The 25,656-nt window shown below is 40.2% G+C and overlaps 1 protein-coding gene across 3 annotated transcripts in view; it reads right to left on the reverse strand.

Moving 5' to 3' along the window:
• The window catches only part of BEND7 (BEN domain containing 7), a 52,089-nt gene that overhangs the window by 7,806 nt on the left and 18,627 nt on the right, over positions 1-25,656 (reverse strand). For 2 of the 3 annotated variants that reach the window (XM_075208661.1, XM_075208663.1), the window contains exons 3-5: positions 10,168-10,464; positions 8,117-8,239; positions 1,170-1,438 (exon numbers count right to left, since the gene is read on the reverse strand). In XM_075208661.1, the coding sequence (XP_075064762.1) occupies positions 1,170-1,438; positions 8,117-8,239; positions 10,168-10,464 (689 nt within the window). The remainder of the gene's footprint in view (positions 1-1,169; positions 1,439-8,116; positions 8,240-10,167; positions 10,465-25,656) is intronic. The other variant, XM_075208662.1, reaches the window with a different exon arrangement.

Consider the following 25,656-nt stretch of genomic DNA (forward strand, 5'->3'; position numbering starts at 1 on the left):
TTTCTTTTGCAGGATTATTTATTCTCATTAAGAGCCGTGCCTATGGGGCCCCCTTGCCCGTGGGGCCCCCCGGGCAGCTGCCCATTGTGCCCAATGGTAAAGATGGCCCTGCTCCAAATCAACTCCATCTTTAACTTTACAAAGCATTTAAAAGTACTTTGCATGTAATAAAAATATTAATAATTAGATAAAATGATCAGATTCAATGTATTCATTGTTTTTGTATGATGTGCCACCTTTTTAAATTGTTGTTTTCTACAAAAAAAATTCATGGAAAGCTTTAGTAATAGTAATAGTATTGCCCCACACCCCCATTTCCACTTGAGAGTAGAAGGAATAAATAATACATTTTTGTACTGATGTGATTGCATAGTCTTATGTCACATCACACAAGAACAGGTATGACTACAAACATTCTTGAGCTGGTCAAATTACCAAAGGATCCTCCAGTGCATGTCACGCCTACTTGGATACATATAACATGTTCCAAATGTTTGTGTACCTAAGTGGCGCTACATGCCAACCTCTTCACTTGAAAGGCATTTGGCCAGGAGTGCTTTGAAAAGAAGTGAGCGATGATCACAACCACTTAGCTGCTGCCCTCCATGGTAATGAATTCTCCCCTATCTTCAAAACATTCCTATCTGAAGGGGGTCAACCCAGTGGATGGCACCTTGAATACAGAGTAACCATAGCCCATTTATAGCCCTCTGTAATTTTAAAATCATCAAACAAGAAAAGAGGAATATATATTGCGGTATAAACTTGTGCCCTTGTAACTGTATTTAGCGGTGGGCCTACACACCATAGTCTGACGCTGACTATGAAGTTGGCAGAAAATCTAATCAATTTAGATATTTACTACTTGTCCTTTAAACAGTTGGTGTAAGAAAATAAAACATGTTTTACAATGTCACTGGAAAGAAGTTATAATATTTCTATAAGGCTTTTGTTTAATGAAGACAATGCACCATGACGTTAAGTGGTTTGTTATAAATGAATATGACTTCATATTGCAGGAGTTGAATAGCCAAAGTGTTTCTGGATAAGAAAACAATCTGCAAAGGACGAATGCTAACGTTTTAGCTTTGGTGTAATGAGGAGTCATATGAAACTCATTACACTGCTCAAAGCTAAAGCAGCTAATTAACCTTTGTATTACAACTTACATCGGAGGATGTTGAGTTGACAACAATACCGAATCCTGGCACATGAACCTCCTCTTTCTTGACATGCTCGGTTTGTGATGACAGGCTGGAGGACCTGTCTGGAAGCACCAGCGGCTTGTGTTCTCTCACACTCGCATTGTGCGCACTGTGTACCGGGGTCACGCTCGTAGTTTTTGGAATTATTTTTTTCTTCACTATTTTTTTTCTTGACAGAATAGTCTTCTGGGAGCAAATGCATGACTGGGGAAGCTGTTGTCGGCTTTGTGCAACTATATAAACATAAATAAATAGAAAATGAAATAAAAGCCACAATTTTATCTGCAGGATACTCTAATAATAATAATAATAATAGAAAAGAAAATATGCACAAAGTTTCTTACACAACATTGGGCTTGTGCAGTTCAAGGATCAAAGAAACATCTTCCATTAAGTTAAAACTTGCAGTTGCCTACTTGCAAATACTAAGAACTGGCCATGCATCCTTGCAGATATATAATTATTTATTCAATCAGAATAGGTGTCTCAGTGATGTCAATTAATTAATATGTTGTATTCTTATGAATATGGTTCAACACACAACATGTGTGTAAGTAGCATGTTGGCATCTATATATTCTATATTGTCTGTGAAATGGTTTAGAGTACAATAAGCACAAATTATACACTTCTTTTCCGGTACATGGACAAATGCTTTGTTTAGTGGACAAAATGTATTAAAAAGGAAATAATGTCCCTCTAATATACCAATATAATGCGAGAGTAACAGAACGGTAACTTGCAGTCAGACAAAAGCTTAGTTATACTTGGCACATATAATGTGTATAACAGCATCATAAAGACAAGTCAAAACAGATCTTTACTTGTTGACATTTGAGGAAATTTACACCAAACCATTAAGTGAAATATTCTTTCTGAATTGCACCCAAGAATGAGGGAATCAGCTATATTTTGAAAATCACTGTTCTTTAGATTGTTTGACAGAAAATACAAGTAATCTGATTGAGGTGGAAAGAACTAACAACATGTCTAATGAACATTCAAACAGAAGAGTCAAACCAGATCATAAAGTCACTAATCAGTCCACGTAAGCCAAAAAAAAAACCTGACCTAGTCAGGAGCTATTAGAGGGCTACAACTGTGCATGGTGGTATATTTAGAAATTGGAGTGTAGGCATTTTGTGACTGGCTGTGTGCAGGACTTCTACTGGCCACTAAAAAGTACCTGTCCAAACCTTGCTGGGGAACTTAAAGAACTTGGGCCTGATTCATTAAGGATCTTAACTTGAGAAACTTCTTATTCCAGTCTCCTGGACAAAACCATGTTACAATGCAAGGGGTGCAAATTAGTATTCTGTTTTGCTTATAAGTTAAATACTGACTATTTTTTCATGTAGCACACAAATACTTGATAGCTTATTTGTACACTGAAATTTAAAGTTGATATTTGTGTGCTACATGAAAAAATAGTCAGTATTTAACTTATGTGCAAAACAGAATACTAATTTGCACCCCTTGCATTGTAACATGTTTTTTTTTGTCCAGGAGACTGAAATAAGAAGTTTCTCAAGTTAAGATCCTTAATGAATCAGGCCCCTTGTGACTACAGGAAGGATCAAGGAACTTCCTACTAGTACCTGCTATGTGATACAAGTCTACTTATGGGTACATTTTAGGAGGAATCAAATTAGATTTTAACCTGAGCATCTTCATGCAGTATGTATTGCCCATCTGTTGTCACTTTTTAAAGTTTGATGTTGTAAGTTCTAACCTGAAGGACTTCAGTTTTATTCCACTAGTGAAGAGGTTAAATCTGCAGGAGTCATCAGACCAATGAACCCAAATATGAGTCAACTGAATGAAATGAGCAAGGTGTAGTGTTGTGAATAATGATAATAGGTTAATTGCAACATAAACAGGATATGAGCTATAGTATGCAGGGGTGAGTACATTTAAATCTGATGTTTGGAGACAGATTATGTTATTTCAATGACAAAATGAACCATCTGTAAAATCACTGAGCACAAAATAACTTTGGAGGCAGATCCAGCAGTAAATAAAAGGAGCAGGACAACTCCCGACTGTAAACTCCATGTTTTATGCCATTCTAGCAATCACAGTATTCTAAAAAAATACAATGGGGGCACACAGCACTACTAAGATGCCCCTCTATGGTTCTATACTCACAGAACATATGGACCCACATATAGACTAGATGACATTTATCTGCTAAGAATAGAAACTATATAACACCACCATTATTCTCAGGAATGAATCGTGCAAAGGAAAATTGTGTCCCTTTAGTTTTAGAAACACAACATTCCTCTCTTCTTTTAAACGCTACAAGTCACTGTACAAACTGTAGCACAGTACCTGTACTCTGACCTACAGAATGATGCACTGGGAAAATTGCACAAATATGACAGCAAACTCCTGGCTATTTTGTCAAAACACTCATAAGCACTAATTGTATTGTAATTAATTAAAATTGAATGAACATTTATTTATATAGCAGCAGAATGCTCCTCAGTGCTTTACTCAGACAGTAAATGGCTACAGTTATGACCTCTGGCTCATCATATTAGAATTAAAAATGAAATATAAAGGTGCTGAAGTAGAATACTAAGAAGTGCTGAAGATGTATGGCACAGCACTGCTCTGACCAATCACTGTATATGGATGTAATATAACTTAAAGCGTGACACACACGTTAATGCAGAGTAAACCAGTATGAAGTAACAACAATAAGATGAGGTAATTGCATAAATGTATTTATGTAAACAATAAAATACATTTAATTTAACAATGATGGTGACCGCCATATACGGCAGGAACAGTGTGGCCGACCACAGCATAAATCAGGTTCTACAGTTATGTGTCTGCTGAGCATCTTGGGAAAATGCTGGAAGGCAGTGAGCACTCTACGGTGATTGTATGGTTCATTGTTCATTTTTAATCTACTATACAGTCCAGAAAATGACTAGCCTCTAAAATATATCTTAAATCTGGGAGTATAAATCGTATGAAACAACAGTTTATGTCAAGGTGATAATTGTGCTGTATCATGATGACAAATCCATTTTATGTACTTCAACAAGCATTAACATATAAATCTCATTAATAGGTCAAGTAAAGACACAAGCACGTCAGCTATGCTCACATAGCCCAAGTCTAAAGTTTGTAGAACTTGTCACACAGGCACACTGGGAGTCCACAAAAAAGTGTAAGACCCTGGTGTCTGACTAGTGTCCCTAGGGTCGCATGTAGCCCACCAGTACTTTACCTGGCCCCAGGCATGGAGGAAGTGGTAACAGAATAAAGTCAGCTCTGCCAGTTCCAAGGAATAATAAAAATATGAGAACTGTCAGGCAGTGAATTGCTTGGAGGCGATAATTATGCAGATGCTGCCTTTAGTTTCAAATACACCATAGTTTGCAGCTAATTGCAAGGAAAATAATATTGTTATTAGTCATTCTTTAAACACAGTTCATTATAAAATGTAGTTATATTTTGACTATGACCACAAATAAAACACTGATTGGAGTTGTGATGATTGACACAGTGTTTCCTGTAGCTGCTTTGTTATTGCTCTAGTTTAAGCACAATATGTTTATTATTATTATCAGTTATTTATATAGTGCCACTAATTCCGCAGCGCTGTACAGAGAACATATTCACATCAGTCCCTGCCCCAATGGGGCTTACAGTCTAAATTCCCTAACAACACATACACACAGATAGACAGAGAGAGTCTGCAGTCTAAATTCCCTAACATATGCATACACACACACAGAGACAGTCTACAGTCTAAATTCCCTAACATACACAAACACACACACACATACACAGAGACTAGGATCAATTATGATAGCAGCCAATTAACCTACTAATATGTTTTTGGAGTGTGAGAGGAAACCAGAGCACCAGGAGAAAACCCACACAAACACAGGGAGAACATACAAACTCCACGCAGATAAGGCCATGGTCGGGAATCGAACTCATGACCCCAGTGCTGTGAGGCAGAAGTGCTAACCACTAGGCCACTGTGCTGCCCATACCCATATATCTATGATTAACATACTGTGGGTAAACACATATGTGAACATAGCCAAAATGTACTGTGCTGCCTTTTCTAGGAGATGGGGGCTGCATGTGCGGCCCCTAAAATCTATCATGTTGGCAACCATTGGTCTAACATATGATGAAACTGTGTAACCAATATAGACATGTTCTTTTTGTCGGTCTCACTTGTGAGTTTCTACCCTGTTTGTGGTTGTGAAATCTTGGCAATGCCAGAGGCTTGTCTTGCTACATTTGTACAGAGTACAACTGAAATAATACCAAAAAATATTGTTGTATCCAAGTCATTACAGTTATGGTAAATTCTCAAGAAATGGATTACAGCACAACACACTCAGCAGTGCTGCTCAATGGCACTTATGCATACAATTAAGTTGTACACCGGAGCTATAGAAGGGTTTGCCAAATACATCCTCTGTTTTCACTCTCAGTGCATGTTTGTGGATCTTCTCACTGGAACATCATGGATTAATCACTATGGCCTCATGCACATAGGAAAATACGCCTGTTTGTGTAGCTTATATTTCGTGACTTGCGCTGTGCATGCCCACAAAAAAAAATATCTACACCTATGCAAAGTTGCCTGCACCCATACTTGTGCCTAAAGAGGTGTGATGGGGGAGGAAATTGTAATGTAGGCCAATGCAGTAAGGTTCTGTTCTTGGAATTAAGAACCCGAATGCAGATATGTCTTTTACAGCCATAATATTTCCAATGACGATCACCAGCACTAACTAACTACTTCTGATTGGCTGATTGTGGTTTCACCTCTGAAGCTGCTGGGTGCTTTATTCATTATGTGTGCATATATTATAGGATTTTGCGTGTGTATTTATTTTACTTTCATTTGTATGCGAGAAGGAAGGTTATATCTACTTTATTATATGAAGCCTACATGAAGTCAAAAGCATTTTTTCCCTATAAAAACAAATGTTTATAAAGTTTCATTGCACTTATGACCTGGTTCTGTGTATGTGTGTGGGTGTATGTACGTCTGCTGCAAAGCTGGCGCATAAGCTACAAATGCAGAGCTAAATGCACCTTGCGGTGCGTCGAACTCATATGAGCTGCAGTATGATATTTTTGGGCCATAAATCATGTCCAAGTTATGTACAACCCTGCATCAGGCCCTAGATCTGCAACTTTGATATATTTGTCTGTGCTCTTGGGTCCACCAAACATGGACTGCAGGTGAAGGCTGAGGACAGATTTTAGAATCACCGATGTATAGAAAGGAAGAGCAAATTGCGTCTCTCTTGTTATAGCACTATACATTTTAGAAACGTGTAAGTAAATCTTGCTTTCTATCCATAGTGGAATGCAGACCAAATGCACCACCATCCCTAGACTTTTTTAGTGGCTACAGATTTATGGAGAGACCCATTAAACTGCAGCCTCTCTGTGTTTTAAACCTATTTTAAACCTATGTGCATATATTTATAACAAACAGCACAACCTTTTAAATTATACAAATTAGTAGCACTAAAATGGTAAAGTAATAATAATAATAACCTCTAAGTTTTGTAGACTAAGGGTCACACTTCTGCCTAAAATCAAGATACATTATAACAATAAATGTAAACCTTACAATATTCCAGATTGGAAGACTGGAAGAATTTAGGCCACTTTGGAGTGTGGGAGGAAACCAGAGCACCCGGAGGAAACCCATGCAAACACGGGAAAAACATAAAAACTCCCCACAGATAAGGCCATGATCGGGAATTGAATTCACCCCATTGCTGTGAGGCAGAAGTGCTAACCACTTAGCCACCGTGCTGCCCATATGGCTTAGTAGGACAAACCCTTTATGGCCAAAGGCTTGGATCCTCTCAAAGAATGAATACAGAGTAGCTGATATCCAATAGATTACATTTTTATTATTCAAATATAATCTCTCATGATAACTGCCCATAAAACAGGAACCATATGCCAACCAGCAAAAAAGCAGAAGCACCTTGCAAATGTGGGGTAGCTTACATATATATATGCAAATTTATGATTCCTGCTTTTATTTCTATTTTGAGACATGTTTTATATTTGCTATCTCTTGCTGGTTGGCAGATATTTCCCACCACATATTTCTCATGGAATATCAGACTGCAGAAAATTTTCACATGTGCATGATTTTACTATTACTGCAAAACATACTGCCACAATTTTTGACATATTTGAGATTTTCTTGCATTAAACTTGAAGTATTTTTAGTCAATTTGATGGTGATATCTTTGCAGTAAAACAACTTACGTCTTACCCAGTTTGTGCCGCAGTGAATGGATAAGCTGCATTCTGATAAATAATGGTACAGCCCACAAAATGGCTCCCACCAATGTGTGCAGGGAATATTTAGATATACACTTGACATGTAGATGTGTATTGTCTTTACTAATATGACAAGTGAATTAGCTTACACTACAGACAAGAGTCTGAAGGAAAATAAGCAAAAAGCTAAGAATTAAATGGGTTCATGATTCAATGCTGATTACCCATACTTGCCTACTTTCGGCAAGTGTAGTGCGGGAGTGGGGCGGTCAAGCGCGTCATTTTGGCCCCGCCCCCAGTGATGGAAATGCTGTTTTGTCGCAGGGACGGGGCCAAAATGATGCGATTCACAGCAAATCGTTTCATTTAGGCTTGGCAGTTGCAGGATGCGGGATACTTGCCTGCTCTCCCGGAAGTCCGTGAAACCAACCCGCATTTTGTGAGTCTCACGGACATTCTGGGAGAGTTGGCAAGTATGTGATTACCTGTAACTCCAAATATAATTAATTATAAGGTGAGGTGACAGACATTGAAGTCCCTGTGTTGGAACTTGTGGACTAGTATGAATAGAAAACAATAACCGTGTTATGTAAATGGTGTCACATACAGTACCTGCCTGCACTTGCATGAACTTCCTCATTGCTTTTAGCTCCTGAAGGATGGCCTGCAGAGTGGGCTGGCAATTACACGTGCAGCACTTCGGTTCTGACACAGTATTAACCAATCGCATTTCACCTGTTAAATCACAATTTGCCTTAGTAAAGATGTTTTTAATTATTGCACTTACAAATGACATACACCTGTGAACTGATAAAAGACAGAAAATGATTATTACAGATGTAATTTTAGATATCTCAGGTACCATACAGGTGCATTTACAGCTAAAACTGACACAAAAGTCATGAACTGAACTGTACATCTAGTAGCCGAGTGGTATAGAAGGAAACGGTACAATGTGTGTGACACGCCACTACCACAAGCTTATGAGACAAAAGAGGGAAAACACAATTCACAAAAAAGAGTAAACTTTTTTTTTTCCTTTTTTTTTGGAGATACTGTTCATCTTTTCAAAAGATAACAAAGGCGTTGGAGGGACACCAGGAATGTTGAGGCAACAGCTTAGCTGGTAGGAGGCGCTAATACAGGGTGACTGCATCAGTTTACATGAAGGCATAAATGACTATGACATTTAATTCTGCTTTAGAAGACATGTAATCATACATAATTAAATACTTAAAGCTGCAATCACATGGAAAATATGTGTTTTTGTTAACATAAATACCCTTTTCTGTTCGTTATTAAAGATTTGACGATTGTGAAATGTAATTTTACTACCATTGCAACTACAGTCTGATAACCTATGTTGTAGTGAGCAGAGAGGCATTGGAACACACATCTTGTCAGCATGCTTGTTCACAGCACAAAGCCACCTCACCTCCTTATGTGCCATCCTGTACATGGAGGGACAGCTCTGACCCAGACATCAGGTGACCCACTCCTCTAGAACAAGCTTAGGGGTATATTTACTCAACTGTGGGTTTGAAAAAGTAGAGATGTTGCCTCTAGCAACCAATCAGATTCTAGCTGTCATTTTGTAGAATGCACTAAATAAATGATAACTAGAATCTGATTGGTTGTTTTAGGGAACATCTCCACTTTTTCAAACCCGCAGTTTAGTAAATATAGCCCTAAGTTTTGAAATACATAAGCATTTAAGCGGAGAAACTGTAACTTGCAGTGGGAGCCATACCAGTCTCCCTCGCAGAGAGATTTTGCAAGTTATTTTGAGTTATAATAGAAAACCTAGAAAACATGTTTCTGTTAATCTGGTACAAAATTAATTTAGAGTTAGGAATAAATTCATCTAGAAAGTGCAATTTTGCATCTTGGCAAATACCATGTTCCACAGCAGGGAGTGGGGCAGATATAAAATATGAGGACAGATTTAGAGTTGGGAAAGGGTTGCGTTGTAGAACAATTCTAAATCTCAGTGTAAAAATAAAACTGTCCAGTATTTATGTGTAACATGCAGTTGCAGGCAGTATTTCTATGCATACAGGAAAAATAATAATTTGCACCCCTTGTATGGCAACATGGTCATACCATGGGCACACCCTTAGCTAGATTTGCCTTCAATTCTAAATGAGGCCCATAATGTTTTGGGAGTACAAGCTTCACACACTAGGGGCTAGATTTACTAAGCTGCGGGTTTGAAAAAGTGGGGATGTTGCCTATAGCAACCAATCAGATTCGAGGTTTCATTTATTTAGAACCTTCTACAAAATGACAGCTAGAATCTGATTGGTTGCTATAGGCAACATCCCCACTTTTTCAAATCTGCAGCTTAGTAAATCTAGCCCCAGCTCTCTTAAATGTTGCATGATGCAGTCTATGCAGACTGCAAACACATGCTCCTGAGGACTGCACTATAAGACCTTCATATTTTAATAGTGAATACATATAACTAGACAGTTCTTCACTACTTTGTTAATTCAAAATTAGAAAGGGATTTTATAAATATTGCAAATGAGGATGTTGGAGCAATTTTCACATAGGCTGCATTTTACTGAAAACTGCCTCTTTAATTTAAAATCGTATGCAAATATATCTATATCTGAAGACTATATATTCGATAACATGCCCACAGAGGAAGCATAACTTACCATTGGAGCCAGGACTTTTAAGATGATTCTGCACAGTTTTTGAACGGGTTCCATATTGTCCTGAAAAGTCACTGGCTTGGATTGGCACATTATTCCACGGAGCTTGAGCTGGGTGAATGGGATTTTCAGCAGCACGCGGGGTACTCAGACTCTCAGTCCAACTCATATCCAGCTCTTGCATTTCTTCTTTCAGTTTCTCACCATCTTTGCCAACACGTTGGTAAACTCGCCCAGTGCTGTCATTAAGCAGTCTCCTCATTCCAGTGATCTGCTTCTTAATTTCCATACCTTCATCCCCTGTGTAAATAACAAAAATAATGACAGAGACTTGTCCTATACACAATGGCTGCCTTACTCAGCATATAACTTTTCTCTATATTTGCTTTTCGTTATAGAGACTTGCTCTTCCAACAAAAACATTGTTCACATTTCCAAAAAATGTACTTTCCACAGTCGTGCAATCAATGCAGCAGACCCAACCTATAGGGGAATGACTGAATGTATTTTATAAGGATATACACATTACACAGTATATATCATGTCATCTAAAAATTGTGATGCTCAATTTTGAATACATGTATGGGATGTCTTATGCAGAATCCTATTATCTAGAAAGCTCTGAATCTCAGAAATAAAAAAAATATTGCTGCTCTCAAGGAGTCTTGAGTCAATGGGAATTAGTAAACTTGTATTTTAAATGTGTGCCACTGTAGTATTTTGTGCTTTGATTTGTTAGTAAAATTACTGTGATTTTTATAAGATTCACAGACATGGTTTCTTATATTTCTGTCTATTTATTGTTAAATCAAAATGTAATGCATTCATCTTACCTACGAATTTCCCCTTCAACTCAATTAACTCTTAACTTATCGGCTCCCTCTCAAGCAGTGGAGAGAGTTTGTCTCTCTCCACTGGTACATTTACATCCACCTTTAAACATGTGCTCACCTCACCAATACTAAAGAAACAATCTCTAGATCCAGTCTCTCTCTCCCACTACTGCACTTTTTCTCTCCTCTCCTCGGCCTCCAAGCTGTGTGAGAATCTTGTGTGCAACTGCTGCTTTCCATCCTCACATTTCCTACTGGACTCTCTGCAGTCAGGCTTCTTTAGACCCTAACATTCCACTAAAATTAGTCCCATAAGTGTTAACGATCTACTTACAGCTTAGTCTGAGGGTCACTTCTCTATACTGATCCTCCTGGACCTCTATACTGCATTCAAGACTGTTGATCGCCCTCTTCTCCTGCATACCCTTCAGTTCATTGTCCTTTATTACACAGTTCTCTCCTGGTTCACACCCTACCTATTAAACTGCTCCTTTAGTGCCTGTAATGTTTCCATCCACTATCTGTTTGGTCCCGCAAGGCTCTTTTTTCGTGAGACCAACTGTCTCTCTGCTATTGCCATATGGATGTCCCAATGCTGCATAAAGTTCAACATGTCCAAAACAGTGCTTATCATCTTCTCTCCTCCCAGAGTCACCACCCCCCTTACACCTCCATTACCAACATCTCCACATTTTCCTCACAAGCCCGCTGCCTTGGTGTCACCCTCTGCTTTACTTCTCACATTAAATCTTTCTCGCAGTCTTGTCGCTACCACCTTCAAAATAGTGCTATGGTATGCCCTTTTCTTACCCAACATGCAACAAAAATCCTTATCCATAGTCTGTTCATCTCCTGCCTTGATTACTGCTCCCCCTGACATTCTCTCACCCATCTGTCTCCCTTTCAATTCATCATAAATGTCGCATAGAGAAGGATCTATCCCCTAATACTATAAATAGACCTAGCGCAATGAGCTAAGCTCACTGCGTAACGTAGCTTCTACTGTGTAGAAGCTGTTTGTGGCGGCTCTGCTCTTTTTTTTTTCTTCAATCAAGAATGAAGAAGCGTGGATCTTACAAATATGGGGCCCTCCTGGCTGAAGACAAGAAGACTCCAAGCAACAAGGGGGGCTTTTTGCCCAGAAGAAAAAAAGATATTACAAGTAGGGACTTTTGGATACAAATACTGTTGGGACATTTCAAGCAGGGACTTTGGATCTACAAATTCTTTTTGGACTTTGCAAGCCGGATTTTGGGAATTACAAATTTATTTTGGACTTTATCAAGCTGGACTTTGGATACAAATTTAATTGGGACTTGGTTGACAGCCATTTTAGGATTAAAAGCTGCTGACGACAGATAAAAACATCTGTGGTGAGTATAAGGCATTTATTATTTTTAATAAAAATAAATGGTATAAATGAGGGTGTTTACTTGATTGTGGGTTTATTATTTTTATTAAATGTATGTGGTTTTAACAAGGGTGTGGTGGTTTATTTAACATTTTTTTTTGTGGAACTACAGGTCACAGCCAGCCCTGGGTGTCAGGGCATGTTGGCACTTGTGGTTCTCCAAGTGGCAACATGCCCTGGCTGCCATGAGTATGCTGGTGCTTGTAGTTATACAAGTAGCAGCATGCCCACACTATTTGTGACACCTGGCTGGCTGGGACTTGTAGTTCCACAAAACAAAATGGCGCCTGTTTGTTTTTTATACTTTAATCACCGTTATTACTCTACACCCACCATCCAGGGATGTAGGAAGAGCCCTAGTGCTTTCAGCACTGGGCTGGGTGTCCCTAGAGGGGGGGGCCCGCTGGTTTTTTTTCAGCGGACCCCACTTCCTAGGGAATCCAGCCTAGCGCTGAACAGCCTGGGGTTGGCTGTCATTATGGCAGGGGGACCCCTGCCGCGTGCCCCCTTGCTATAGTGCCACCAACCCCGGCTGGTTTGCCTAGTGCTGGTTCTGTGAAAAGCGTGGGACCCCACGCTAAATTTTTCCCCGATTGTCACAGAACCAGCAGTAGGCTGGCAGCACTAGGGTTAATAGTGAATAGAGGGGGGGGGGGGGCCCACGTTTTCTTTTAAAAAAAACTTTCATCTATTTTTTTACAGTTTTTACAGATGCTGGGACCTCCGGCTCTATTGCAGAACAGTGTAACAGTGATGTGTTTATACAACACGCTGCTAGAAAGCAGCGTGTTGTATCTGGCGTGTTTGAAAGCAAACTCTCCTGAGTTTGCTTAATCGCAGCTTCATACATTTGAGACTTGTATAGCTGCAGTGGCAAACAGTCGGGAGTTTGATCTCTATCGATTTTGGAAATAGCAATTTTGACAGAAGCACAACTCTGGCGATTTTACATGAAATCTCTGCTTCATACATCTGCGGGTTTCAACTCTCCCGAGAAAATCGCTGGATTTGCAAAATCGGAACTTGATACATTTAGCCCCTGATGTCTCTTTAATCACATGATTAATTTAAGTCATAGAGGAGGCTTGATGGACCTGTCTTTTGATGGAAAGAAAGAAAAAAGTTATAACTAATGAAGGATGTATCTTCTCTACCCAAAGTGCACATTTCCAGCTGGACCTTTAGCACTAGTCACTTATTTCCTTTCCCCTATATTGATTTTAGATTTTCACCAATATATGGGTGAGATGGACAAATAGGCTGATTTGCGGTAAATGAAAGGTACTGTAGGGGCATATTTTTTTCTTCTTTGTCCCCATTGTTAGTGTACGAAAGATGTTTTCTTTCTTAAACTAAATTTGAAATGGATATACAATGTATACAATAAAGTTGTAACAATCCCACTGAACGAAAGTGCAAGGGTCAAACAATTTACTTTATTAAGCCACATAGACTGATCAGCCACAACATTAAAACCACCTGCCCCTCGTACCATCTAAACAGCTCTGACCCGTCAAGACATGGACTCTACAAGATCTCTTAAGGTGTTCTGTGGTATCTGGCACCAAGACGTTAGCATTAGATCCTTTAAGTTCTGTAAATTGCAAGGTGGGCCTCCATGGCTTGGACTTGTTTTTCCATCACATCCCACAGATGCTCAATCAGATTGAGATTTGGGAAATTTGGAGGCCAAGTCAACACCTTGAACTTTTTCTCATGTTCCTCAAACCATTACTGAACAATTTTTGCACTGTGGCAGGGCGCATTATCCTGCTGAAAGAGGCTACTGCAATCAAGGAATACCGTTGCCTTTAAGAGACGTTGTCAGGTACCGTACCCGCACTGTGCATATGTGCCGGGGATGGTCGCCTGTCCTTCTGCCGAATCGCGTCCTGTTACTAGGCAATGGGACGCCACTCTACTCCGATATGTCAGCGGTCAGGTTCATCTGACCACCGAAATCTACCTCTACCTATCAGGGGACACTGTAGGGTATATCTGGCACCTCCTCCCAACAATCTGGTGCCAGTGTATTGGTTCTCCAGTGTCCTGTTCCTGTTTTCATTCCCATTGCTGACTTTTGGCTTGTTTCCTTACTATCCCTTTGCTTTGTAATTCAGTACCTTTTGTCCAGCAAGTTCCTGACCTCGGCTTCCTCTGATCATTCTCCTTGGTAATCCCTTGTGTACCTCGTCTCGGCTGTTTTGCACCCACAATCTGCTCTCCTGTGTGCGGTCCACTGCACTGGTGACTAGTTGAGAGAACCGCAACCTGCACACCTTACGCAGCCAAACCCATACCTCCTTGTGGGGGTCCCTGGTGAATACTGGGGGTGTGTTAGACTCTGCGCCTCTCAATCTAGTTGCGTCAATACCAGTCAGTGGCCTCTTCAGTACTATTAACGTGACAGATGTACTTGGTCTGCAATAATGCTTAGGTAGGTGGGAATCGTCAAACTAACATCCAGGAATGTCAGGACTCCCAGCAGAACATTGCCCATAGCATCACACTGCCTCCAGCAGCTTTCCCTTCTTTCCATAGTGCATCCTGGTGCCATCTCTTCCCCAGATACACGCACCCAGCCGACCACATGATGTATAAAAAAAAAGTGATTCATCAGACCCAGCCACCTTCTCTCATTGCTCAATGGGCCAATTATGGCGCTCACGTGGCCATTGTAGGAGCTTTGGGCGCTGGACAGGGATCAGCATGGGCACTTTGGCCAGTCTGCGGCTACGTAGTCCCATACAGAGCCATGATACACTGTGTGTTCTGACACCTTTCTATCATAACCTGCATTAACTTATTCAGCGATTTGTGCTACAGCAGCTTTTCTGTGGAATTGGACCAGAGGGTCTAGCCTTTGCTCCCCACACGCATCAATGAACATTGGGCGCCCATGACCCTGTCGCTAGTTCACCGGTTGTCCTTCTTTGGACCACTTTTTGTAGGTACTAACCACTGCATACTAGGAACACTTCACAAGACCTGCTGTTATGGAGTTGCTCTGACCCAGTTGTCTAAACATCACAATTTAGCACTTGTCAAAGTCGCTCAGATCCTTACTGACTGTTCACTTGCTGTCTAATATATCTCACCCCTAGACAAGTATCATTGCAATCAATGCTACTCACTTCACTTGTCAGTGGTTTTAATGTTTTGGCTGCTCTGTGTATGTAGAACTTTCTTCTGTCTTACACGTGACAATGTACTACATTACTGCATTAACTAGAGATGTTAATTATGGTCCCATACAGAGTTGTACTGGGTGACCTTCATGTTGTGAGCTAACAGCCAGCTGCCTCATCTACTACATTCCTGGAAGTCAGAGCAATTATGGTTTGTCATCTTCACTTCCTGGAATCCGGTGAATGAATGCAATCCACAGGGAATCATTTGAAAGATCAACATATTATATTTCACACGTTCTTCTGTAACAAGGGTATGGGTATTTTAAAATGAAAATATGTAAAATATATGTAAAAAGAGATCTCTAATAATAGCATGTTTGCAAACAGCCGCACGTGAATATCAATGTAATAAGTAAGTTAATAAACACAAGTACAAAGTATTATCTTTTTAAATACAGCATATTTATTCAATTGAATCTAACTACCTTTCAGAATTCTTCTACACCTTAGAGCAGGCCTGGCCAACCTGTGGGTCTCCAGGTGTTGTGAAACTATAGCCCCAGCATGCTTTGCCAGTAGATAGCAGACAGCTGCCAAAGCATGCAGGGACTTGCAGATTCACAACACCTAGGGGTATATTTACTAAACTGTGGGTATGAAAAGGTGGAGATGTTGCCTATATCAACCAATCAGATTCTATTTAGCATTCATTTACATTCTACAATATGACAGTTAGAATCTGTTTGGTTGCTATAGGCAACATCTCCACTTTTTCAAACGCGCAGTTTAATAAATATACCCCTTGGAGAGCCACAAGTTGGCCTGCCTTAGAGCTTGTTCAAATATATGTCTGGAAAACTGGTAAAATGCATGAAAACTAATGCGCGATTTAGACGGGGTATTGTGATGCATAGTTTACCGTACTTTCAATGTTTACCAATATAATCTATTGTACTACCAGCACACGTTAAAGCATCAGAAAAACGGTGTGCTGCATTATAAAATTTTAAATGCAACATTCAAATTTTAGGACACAATTATAGGAACAAAACCATAAAAAAAACATCCATTCTTATTATGAAAGAGGCTTCCTGGGATTAGAGACTGAAAGGCACATTAACAATGAATATTTGTAAACGAGCGAGCAACTAATACAGTCCTTTGCCAAAAGTTTTCAGAATGACACAAATATTATTTTTCACAAAGTTTGCTGCTTCAGTGTTTTTAGACCTTTTTGTCAGATGTTGCTATGGTATACTGAAGTAAAATTACAAGCATTTCATAAGAGTCAAAGGCTTTTATTGACAATTATATTAAGTTTATGCAAAAAGTCAATATTTGCAGTGCTGACCCTTCTTTTTGAAGACCTCTGCAATTCACCCTGGCATGCTGTCAATCAACTTCTGGGCCACATACTGACTGATGGCCGCCCATTCTTGCCTAATCAATGCTTGGAGTTTGTCAGAATTTGTGGGTTTTTGTTTGTCCACCCACCTCTTGAGGATTGACCACAGGTTCTCAATGGAATGAAGATCTGTGGAGATTCCTGGCCAAGGACCCAAAATTTCGATGTTTTGATCTCCGAGCCACTTAGTTGCTCCATCATGCTGGAGAAGGCCTTGTTTGTCACCAAACCATTCTTGGATGGTTGGGAGAAGAAGTTGCTCTTGGAGGATGTTTTGGTACCATTCTTTATTCATGGCTGTGTTCTTAGGCAAAATTGTGAGCGAGCCCACTCCCTTGGCTGAGAAGCAACCCCACACATGACTGATCTCAGGATGGTTTATTATTGGCATGATACAGGACTGATGGTAGCACTCACCTTTCCTTCTCCGAGCAAGCGTTTTTCCAGATGCCCCAAACAATCTTAATGGGGATTCATCAGAGAAAATGACTTTACCCCAGTCCTCAGCAGTTCAATCCCTGCATCACTATGTCCCTGATGTTTTTCCTGGAGAGAAATGGCTTCTTTGCTGGCCTTCTTGACACCAGACAATCCTCCAAAAGTCTTTGCTTTTTTACACCTGCCTGCTGCTATTCCTGAGCAAGCTCTGCACTGTTTCCTTGCAGATAACCATGGTTAACAGAAGAAGATAAATGATTTCAAGCACAACCCTCCTTTTAAAGCTTCCAGTCTGTTATTCTAACTCAATTAGCATTACAGAGTGATCTCCAGCCTTGTCCTCGTCAACACTCTCACCTGTGTTAACAATAGAATTACTGACCTGATGTCAGCTGGTTCCTTTGTGGCATGGCTGAAATGCAGTGTAAAAGTTGTTATTTGAGATAAAGTTCATTGTCACGGCAGAGGAACTTTGAAATTAATTGCAATTCATCTGATCACTCTTCATGACATGCTGGAGTATATGCAAATTGCCATCATAAAAACTGAGGCAGCAGACTTTGAAAAATAATAATAACTTTTGGCTATGACTGTAAGGAGCAGACCAGTCACAGACACTGTGGGAAATCACTGATGAGTATTGAGGCAGGCCAATACATGTATTTCATTGTATTGTGATACAATATTTAATTCATTACATACTGTACAGTGGTGCCTAATTTCTGGAGACAATTCAGGGTTTTTTAAGACTTACCCCTGAACAGTTGTGTCCCTGAAAACCTCCCTATTTTCTGTGCCTGGCTAATCATACAGTACTTATTCTTGTTCTTGTGTGTTGTATAAAGAATGAGATTTATTGTGATTTTGTTCAGTAGACAGATATTTCTGTGTAGTGTAATGTCTATAACTATGTCTATAACTATGCATTTTGTGTGAAGGACAAGGAATAACAATATGTCTCTGAAAATTATATTTAAAGGCTTATACATAATTGTCCAAGGACAAATAACCGCACTACACACCTTATTTAGGGCAGGCATTCTTCTGTTTCATGGAACTTGATGCACATACTTGATAGACAACATTCCATTCATCCTCATGCAGATTTCCCAACATTTGGGTGACAAATAAACACATGCACAATCACACATACAATTCTTACATTAGTATGAACATTGAACTCTTATTAACCTGTCACAGAGCCATCTTACTGCTGTGTATGATTGTGCAGAATCTTTAGGACTTATTCAGTCTTATGAACTGCAAAAAGTTGTGAAACACATTTTCCATGCATCCCATGCACTTTAATTAACAATGCAGTCTACTGTCCTGATGTGCATATTATTCCATGAGAAACAGGCTGTGCTTCCTAAAGTTTTAAATGCAGTGATAACATTTTAGGACACAGTGGTGGAAACAACCTCATAAGAAACCATTCATCCTATTTTTAATGTGTTTTTCCGGCATTAATAGTTAGTGGCTGAAAGGTCCAGCGATATGTGTGAACAAACCCTTGAAATGCAGCAGGATCTAACTTTCCAGGTTATTAATGGTAATAAACTATGCAAATCCATAAAAAAGTCCCTATATGAAAAATATCTACAAATATATAAATCATACAAACCAGAAACAATTACAAAGACAAGTCATTAACAATGATGAGGCACAAGAATGAACCATGAATCGGGACTGATATGAGTGAGATATCTGTACAGCGCTGCAGAATTAGTGGCGCTATATAAATAGCTGATGATGATGGTGAATCATCGTCTAGTACAGTCAATGTCAAATAAAAAATATCTCAATCACCAAATATTACATGTGTCAAATCAATAAATAGTAGAAAACTGTACTGAATATATGCAATATTTTTTATTTATTACCATTACTTGTGGCTGTGCTTCAGATCGTACTTGCTCCTTTCTTGACATTGAGTTTTTCTTGTAGTGCATGCAGTACTACTACTTACATTTTGTATAGTATAACATATGTATCAGGTTTGCCAAAGAATGGGTTGGATCCTTCTTGGTTCTGCTGGGATTGGTACTACTCCTCCCAGAGGTGCAAAGTCTAACATTGCAGAGGGTTTTCACCTGGGATTCCCGCAAGGAAATTTGGACTTTGCGGCTTCTGCACTGCCGGTCGCGGCCCTCTAGGGAAGTACCCAACGAGACCTGGGAGAATAGAATAACTGCAAGGCACTTTGAAGTAATGCAACAGCAGAGCGATAACTCTGTGGATAGATACATTTGGAGGTAGTTGAAAGAGGATGTAATGGTCTGTGGAGAGTTACCACTATGCAGTGGAGATAGTACCATGATGCAATAGTCTGTGGACCAATACACAGGAGAAGCTTAGGACAGGATGCAATGGTCTACAGAGTCTTACCACTGGACAGTGGAGATAGCACACAGGATGTGATAGTCTGCGGACCAATTCACAGGGGATGCTGAAGACAGGATGCAATGATCTATCTGCAGAGCATTTCAACTGGACAGTGGAGGTAGCACACAGGATGCGATAGTCTGCGGACCAATTCACAGGGGATGCTGGAGACACAGGGAGCCTACAGAGGCAGGTAACTGACTAAAAGAACCGGCACCTAGAGGAGGAGGGAGGTGCTAGTTATAGTGCCAGCAATGAATGGTTGGCCAATAGGAGAGGGGCAGGAGGCTAGAAAGGCGAGTGGTTCCGCGCATGCGCAGAACTAAAGACATGGCCAATGGAAGCAGCTGCACGGAGAGGGGAGCGGACAGCAGGTAGGCACGTCGGACCTCGGGCAGTGAACCCGAGAGTCCAGCGTGTGACAACATGTATGCCAGCATTTTTCTAGGCTAGGACTGGTGGAAGACTCAATTAAACGGGGATGAAAAATACAATGTTATGGTTATCATTTTACTGCCCTCAGATTCTGCAGCGCTGTACAATATAATAATCATGGTACAAACTGGAATCATAATTTGGTTCCAAGGTGATGTACATGTTGCACACGGTCAGCACATACTTTATGGCCATGGGGTAAAATGACTGTATATTGTAACTCTCAGCAGCAGCATTCTGCTTGTACAGTCTGACTTCAATGTATTATTTTCTCTCAACTCAATCTATAAATTATTTTTTTTTACTATCACTACAAATGGATTAATAGCAGTGTTGGAATAGGCATTAACTGTTTTCTTTTAAAAATATCATTGTAGTATAAACAGAGCTTGTCCCTTATGAAAAAAACATGTGTGCTGCCTGCCTTTTTATCACAACCTCTATTTACAGATGAACTGTGCTTCAAATTGTCACATGAATGCAAGAAGTTCAAGTCAGTAACGTACCTCTGCCAAGGGATGAATAAATGTGCATTATCTATTGAAGATAGGATGAGAAGTTCTAAGGACCGGGCCTTCCACACTCCTCTCACTTTTTCACCACAGTGCTATTTTTGACAGATAACAGATTTTGAGTGATTAAGGAGAGCAAAGCAAAAAAAGGAGCAACTTTGCAGCTTGGCAAAACCATGTTGCATTGGAGGGGGAGGCAGGGGCGGGCTGGACCGGGGGATAGCTCAGTTTAGCGGCTGTTCGGGCCGGCCACCTCCCCCCGTTCCCCGTCGTGGATGCAATAATTTTTTTATATTACCGGCGGCCGCATCGTGTGTCACGCGATGCGGCCGCGTCAGCGCACAGGCGGCCGCATCACATGACACGCGATGTGGCCGCCTGTGCGCCCCCCGGGCTGATACCTCCCAGCCCGCGCCTGGGGGGAGGTAAATTTAAAATGTGGGGGCAGATTTATAGTTGGGGTAGGGCATACCTTAGATCCACTTTTCATGTCAGTGTAAAAATAAAGCTATCAAGTATTTGTGTGCTACATGAAAAAACAGCCAGTATTTTCTTTATGTGCAAAATAATAAACTACTTTGCACCCCTTGCATTGTAACATGGTTTGTCCAGGAGCAAATTTACTCCTTTTTTGCTTTGCTCTCCTTAATCACTCAGGCCCATTTTGTGCAAAATAAAGTAATGTAATCATCTAATACCCCATAACCAGTGGTGGCTGCTCTAACAGGGTTACATAAATGACTGAAGATTGATTGGACTTCCTTTATTATCATTGCTTTCAATTCTGCTGGCTGAGGTTTACATAATTTTACTGGTCTCTGTTCTGACATGAAGTGCCTTTTTCATTATGACTGCTGGTTTCTACTACTAAACTAAGCAGGGCCGGTGCTAGGGTCCACGGCGCCCTAGGCATTTTTAAAAAAGCGGTGCCCTCCCCCCCCCCCCCGCGCAAAAATCGCCGGTCCCCCCCCTCCCCCACGCAAAAATCGCCGCCCTCCTCTCATTACCTTGTCTCACCACCGTCGCCTCTCTGCTCCGTCTCCTCCCCTCCACTCACTGACACTAGTAAGTGGAGGGGAGGAGACGGAGCAGATAGGCGGCGGTGGTGACAAAATAGCCTCTTCCCCCCTCCCCGTGCATCTGAATGCTGTGCGGCGGCCGTGACAGGTATGGTCAGCGGTCGCCGTACAGTTTTAAAGTCTTTTAGAATTCTGTGGCGCCCTCCAGGGCCCGGCGCCCTAGGCAAGTGCCTAACCTTGCCTAATGGGAGCGCCGGGCCTGAAACTAAGGCACAGAGGTGATCATAATTTGCATGATTACCATGAATGTGTACTTGTCATGGTTATGTGTTCTTGATAATTGTTTTGCATATTAAATGGGGTAAAATTAATTAAATCATACTTGCCAGAGGGGATATGAAGAGTGATGTGGACAGAGCTTGCGTCACGGTGTCCTCCATCTCACCACCATGAAAGAGGGCAAGTATGATGGAAACAATGATGGCCAGAACTTGTAAAAGGCAGAATGGCTTTTAGGAAGCTTTTCAGGCTATACACTCTGACATTTGGCCAGACTAGGTATAGGCCTTTGTGCCCTGTCCTTAGATATAACTTACAAATTACTTACTAATATTTGAGAAGTCAATTTGGGCTGTGACAAGATTGTCCTTTAAGCTTTCACACAACATTTGAAATCCAGAGATTCACAAGAATATGCGCTGCCCTATAATAAGAAAGAGCTGGGTATTTTTTTCCATTTCATACAGTGATAGTTAATATACTCATCCAGATATAGAAGCTAGAAGCTCCCAGAGTGTTTTCAGCTGTAAGAATTTCTTTAAAGTCTGCTCTCAAGAACGCCTTCTGCGTGCTGTCTCACTTTGTCAACCAGCTTTGAAGTTTTTTTTTATTTTTTTTATTATAGATACAAAGAAATAAATTACTAGTGTGTTTGCCAGGAAGATAATTAGCTCTGCATTTAACACTTTCAGGTTTATTTAGTGAGCCTAATTAATGACTGTCGTACTATTATATGAACATGAGACTACTGTAAGTTAAAGTTGATGTGCATGTTCTTTACACAGAATAAAATGATTATAACCATAGTGATGCAAAATCATTTGTACATTTGTAAGGCTAGGTACACACTACAGAAATTTTCAACCAATGTGTTATCTATAACGATTTTACCAATGACTGAAATAAAAGTCACGACCAGCATGCCGATTCATGTGTACATACGATACACATTTTACAAGATTTACCTTCAGATCTGTGCTCTTCATCTGTCATAACCATCGGCTGAAAAGATCATGACTGTGTAAATTCTATGGAGATCCTAACCGAGGGTACACATACACACTACTGTGATATTGGGCAAATCAGTCATTTTTCGTCCGATTGACCAGATAATCGGCTGAAAACACTGTAGTATGTACCTAGCCTAACTTCTAACCCCATATAGAAGATTATGAGAATTGTCTCTCTGTCCTATACTGTTTTGTGGGTTAATTTATTGCTTTCATTTTCGGGATCTATTATGCAACTGACCTTAACAACATGTCATTTTCAGCACAGATTTTCAAAACAGGCACACTGTTTGTTTTTACTTAAGTACTATATAAATAATTTTGTACTTGTGTTGTGTGAATGGTGTTGTACAACATCAATTATTTTAATTTATGTACACAAACTGCTTAATTTTAAATGTATCATCTTCATGAAAATTTATTATTTCAGGTACTGCTATGTTTTGTAACTAGAAAAGTGTGTTAGAAAATGTTGAACTTCATACTTCAAAGAATAAGGGAAGATATCCATACCGAATGCAATGAGTACAAGGGAGGAATATACTCTGTAGACCACCCACTGTGTTACTAACAGAGTTGTACTCTGATTCCCTTTACCTGTACCGGCATGTATATGTAGATATATTGATATTACGCCATTAACCCAGCCAGGAGGTGGCAAAGGAGCCTCCAGCTCCTCCATTGCCCTGCACTACCTGGATCAACTGCCCCTCCCCAGTCTCCCAAGATCTACCCCAACTAATACACGGTAATCCCCATCTTTTCCCTCTAAAGAAACCAGCCCCTGACCAGCTCTCTCTCCAACTACCACCCTATTTCTACTTGATTTGCTTGTGTTCAAACATCCATCTTACTTTCTCTCCTCCCAATCCCTTTACGACTCTCTGTACTTACAGAAGGTTTCTTGGACCTCTCTGTCATTGTTGACACAGTTGATCACCCTTTCTTGCACACCCTTCACTCCAATGGCTTTCATAGCACAGTACTCTCCTCTTCCACTAACTATTTTTCTAATTACTCCTTCACTGTCACACATCCTTCCCTCCACTCTCGCTATCTGTTGGGGTCCCACAGGGCTCTGTTTTTAAGTCCACTGCTTTCCTCACTGTACACCCTTTCTCTTGGTCACTGATTTTGCATCCATAACTACCTCTATGCTGATGACAACCAAACAGGAGCGAATTGGGAACTTAAAGTAAAATTCTAAAGGGGCCTCATGTAGGTGGGACCAATTCAACTGTAGGTGAGACTAGCACACAATTAGGTCTAGCCAATGAAGGCAGGACAACACTTTAACTGGGGTGTCATAAAATAAGAAAAATCCACATTGCAAAACTTTAGGGTACGCCAACCATGGTAATGATATGCCCTTACCCCCACGAAGAGGTTTCACCTTCCCAATGCCATCTGTACATTTTCTTGGAACAGGGGTGGCTTTCAAAGATAAAAAAAAACACTTTTAAATAGAACTGATTACTTGTAAAGACTACCATCAGCAATAATAAAAAAAAATATGTGCAAATTAAATAAAAATACTTACATGAATGCACCATGCAATGTACTGCAAGACAAAGCAGGTATTATACTGTTTTGCATGATAATTTGACCCGTGATATACAAGAGACCATCCTAGTGACTGCCATACAATACAGAGAGAATCCTGGTGACCACCATACATACAGACTGCATCCTAGTGACCAATGTACAATAGCAAGAGCATTCTAGTGACTGATATACAAGAGACCACCCAAGTGACTGTCATACAATACAGAGAGCAACCTAGTGACCGCCATACAATACATAGTGCATCCTAGTGACCGCTATAGTATACAAACTTGCACCCCAATGACTGATATACAATACCGAGAGCAATCTAGTGAACGATATACAAGAGATCATCCTAGTGACCGCCATACAATACAGACTGCATCACAGTGTCTACCATACAATACATTGAACTTTCTTGTGACCACCATACAATACATAGAACATCCTAGTGACCACCATACAATTCAGACTGCATCCTAGTGACTGATATACAATACCAAAAGCATTCTAGTGAACAATATAAAAGAGACCATACTAATGACTGGCATACAATACAGAAAATTGGTAATACCCTGGATTTATGTTTGTCACTGAGACAAACTTAAAAACACAATTGTTGTCAGGACTTAACTTAATATTGCATTGAAGGATATGATTTTTTCCCCTATGATTGACAAGGTCCATTAACTAGTCTGTATATCTTGAACTAGTAAAATGCTACTTCTATACAACAGTCTACTCTATAGTTTATATATTCTCCAGACTCATATCATGAAGATGGCACCATGGTGGATACATAATCATATAGCAATGTCACTGTTTAATTGAATAAAACATCTCACAATATGTAAGAACGGGGTCAGCGCTGATTAGATGGATCCAAATTTTTTTTTCCAAACAATGTTAGCTACACCTTTGTTCAGGCTTGAACCACCGGCTGCCACACAGGCGGATTTCAGACAATATATAAATGTTTAGTGGTTAGGCAGCACGGTGGCTTAGTGGTTAGCACTTCTGCCTCACAGCGCTGGGGTCATGAGTTCAATTCCCGACCATGGCCTTGTCTATGTGGAGTTTGTATGTTCT

Source organism: Mixophyes fleayi, chromosome 4 (assembly GCF_038048845.1).
Source record: "Mixophyes fleayi isolate aMixFle1 chromosome 4, aMixFle1.hap1, whole genome shotgun sequence".
In the NCBI taxonomy this organism is placed as follows: domain Eukaryota; kingdom Metazoa; phylum Chordata; class Amphibia; order Anura; family Limnodynastidae; genus Mixophyes; species Mixophyes fleayi.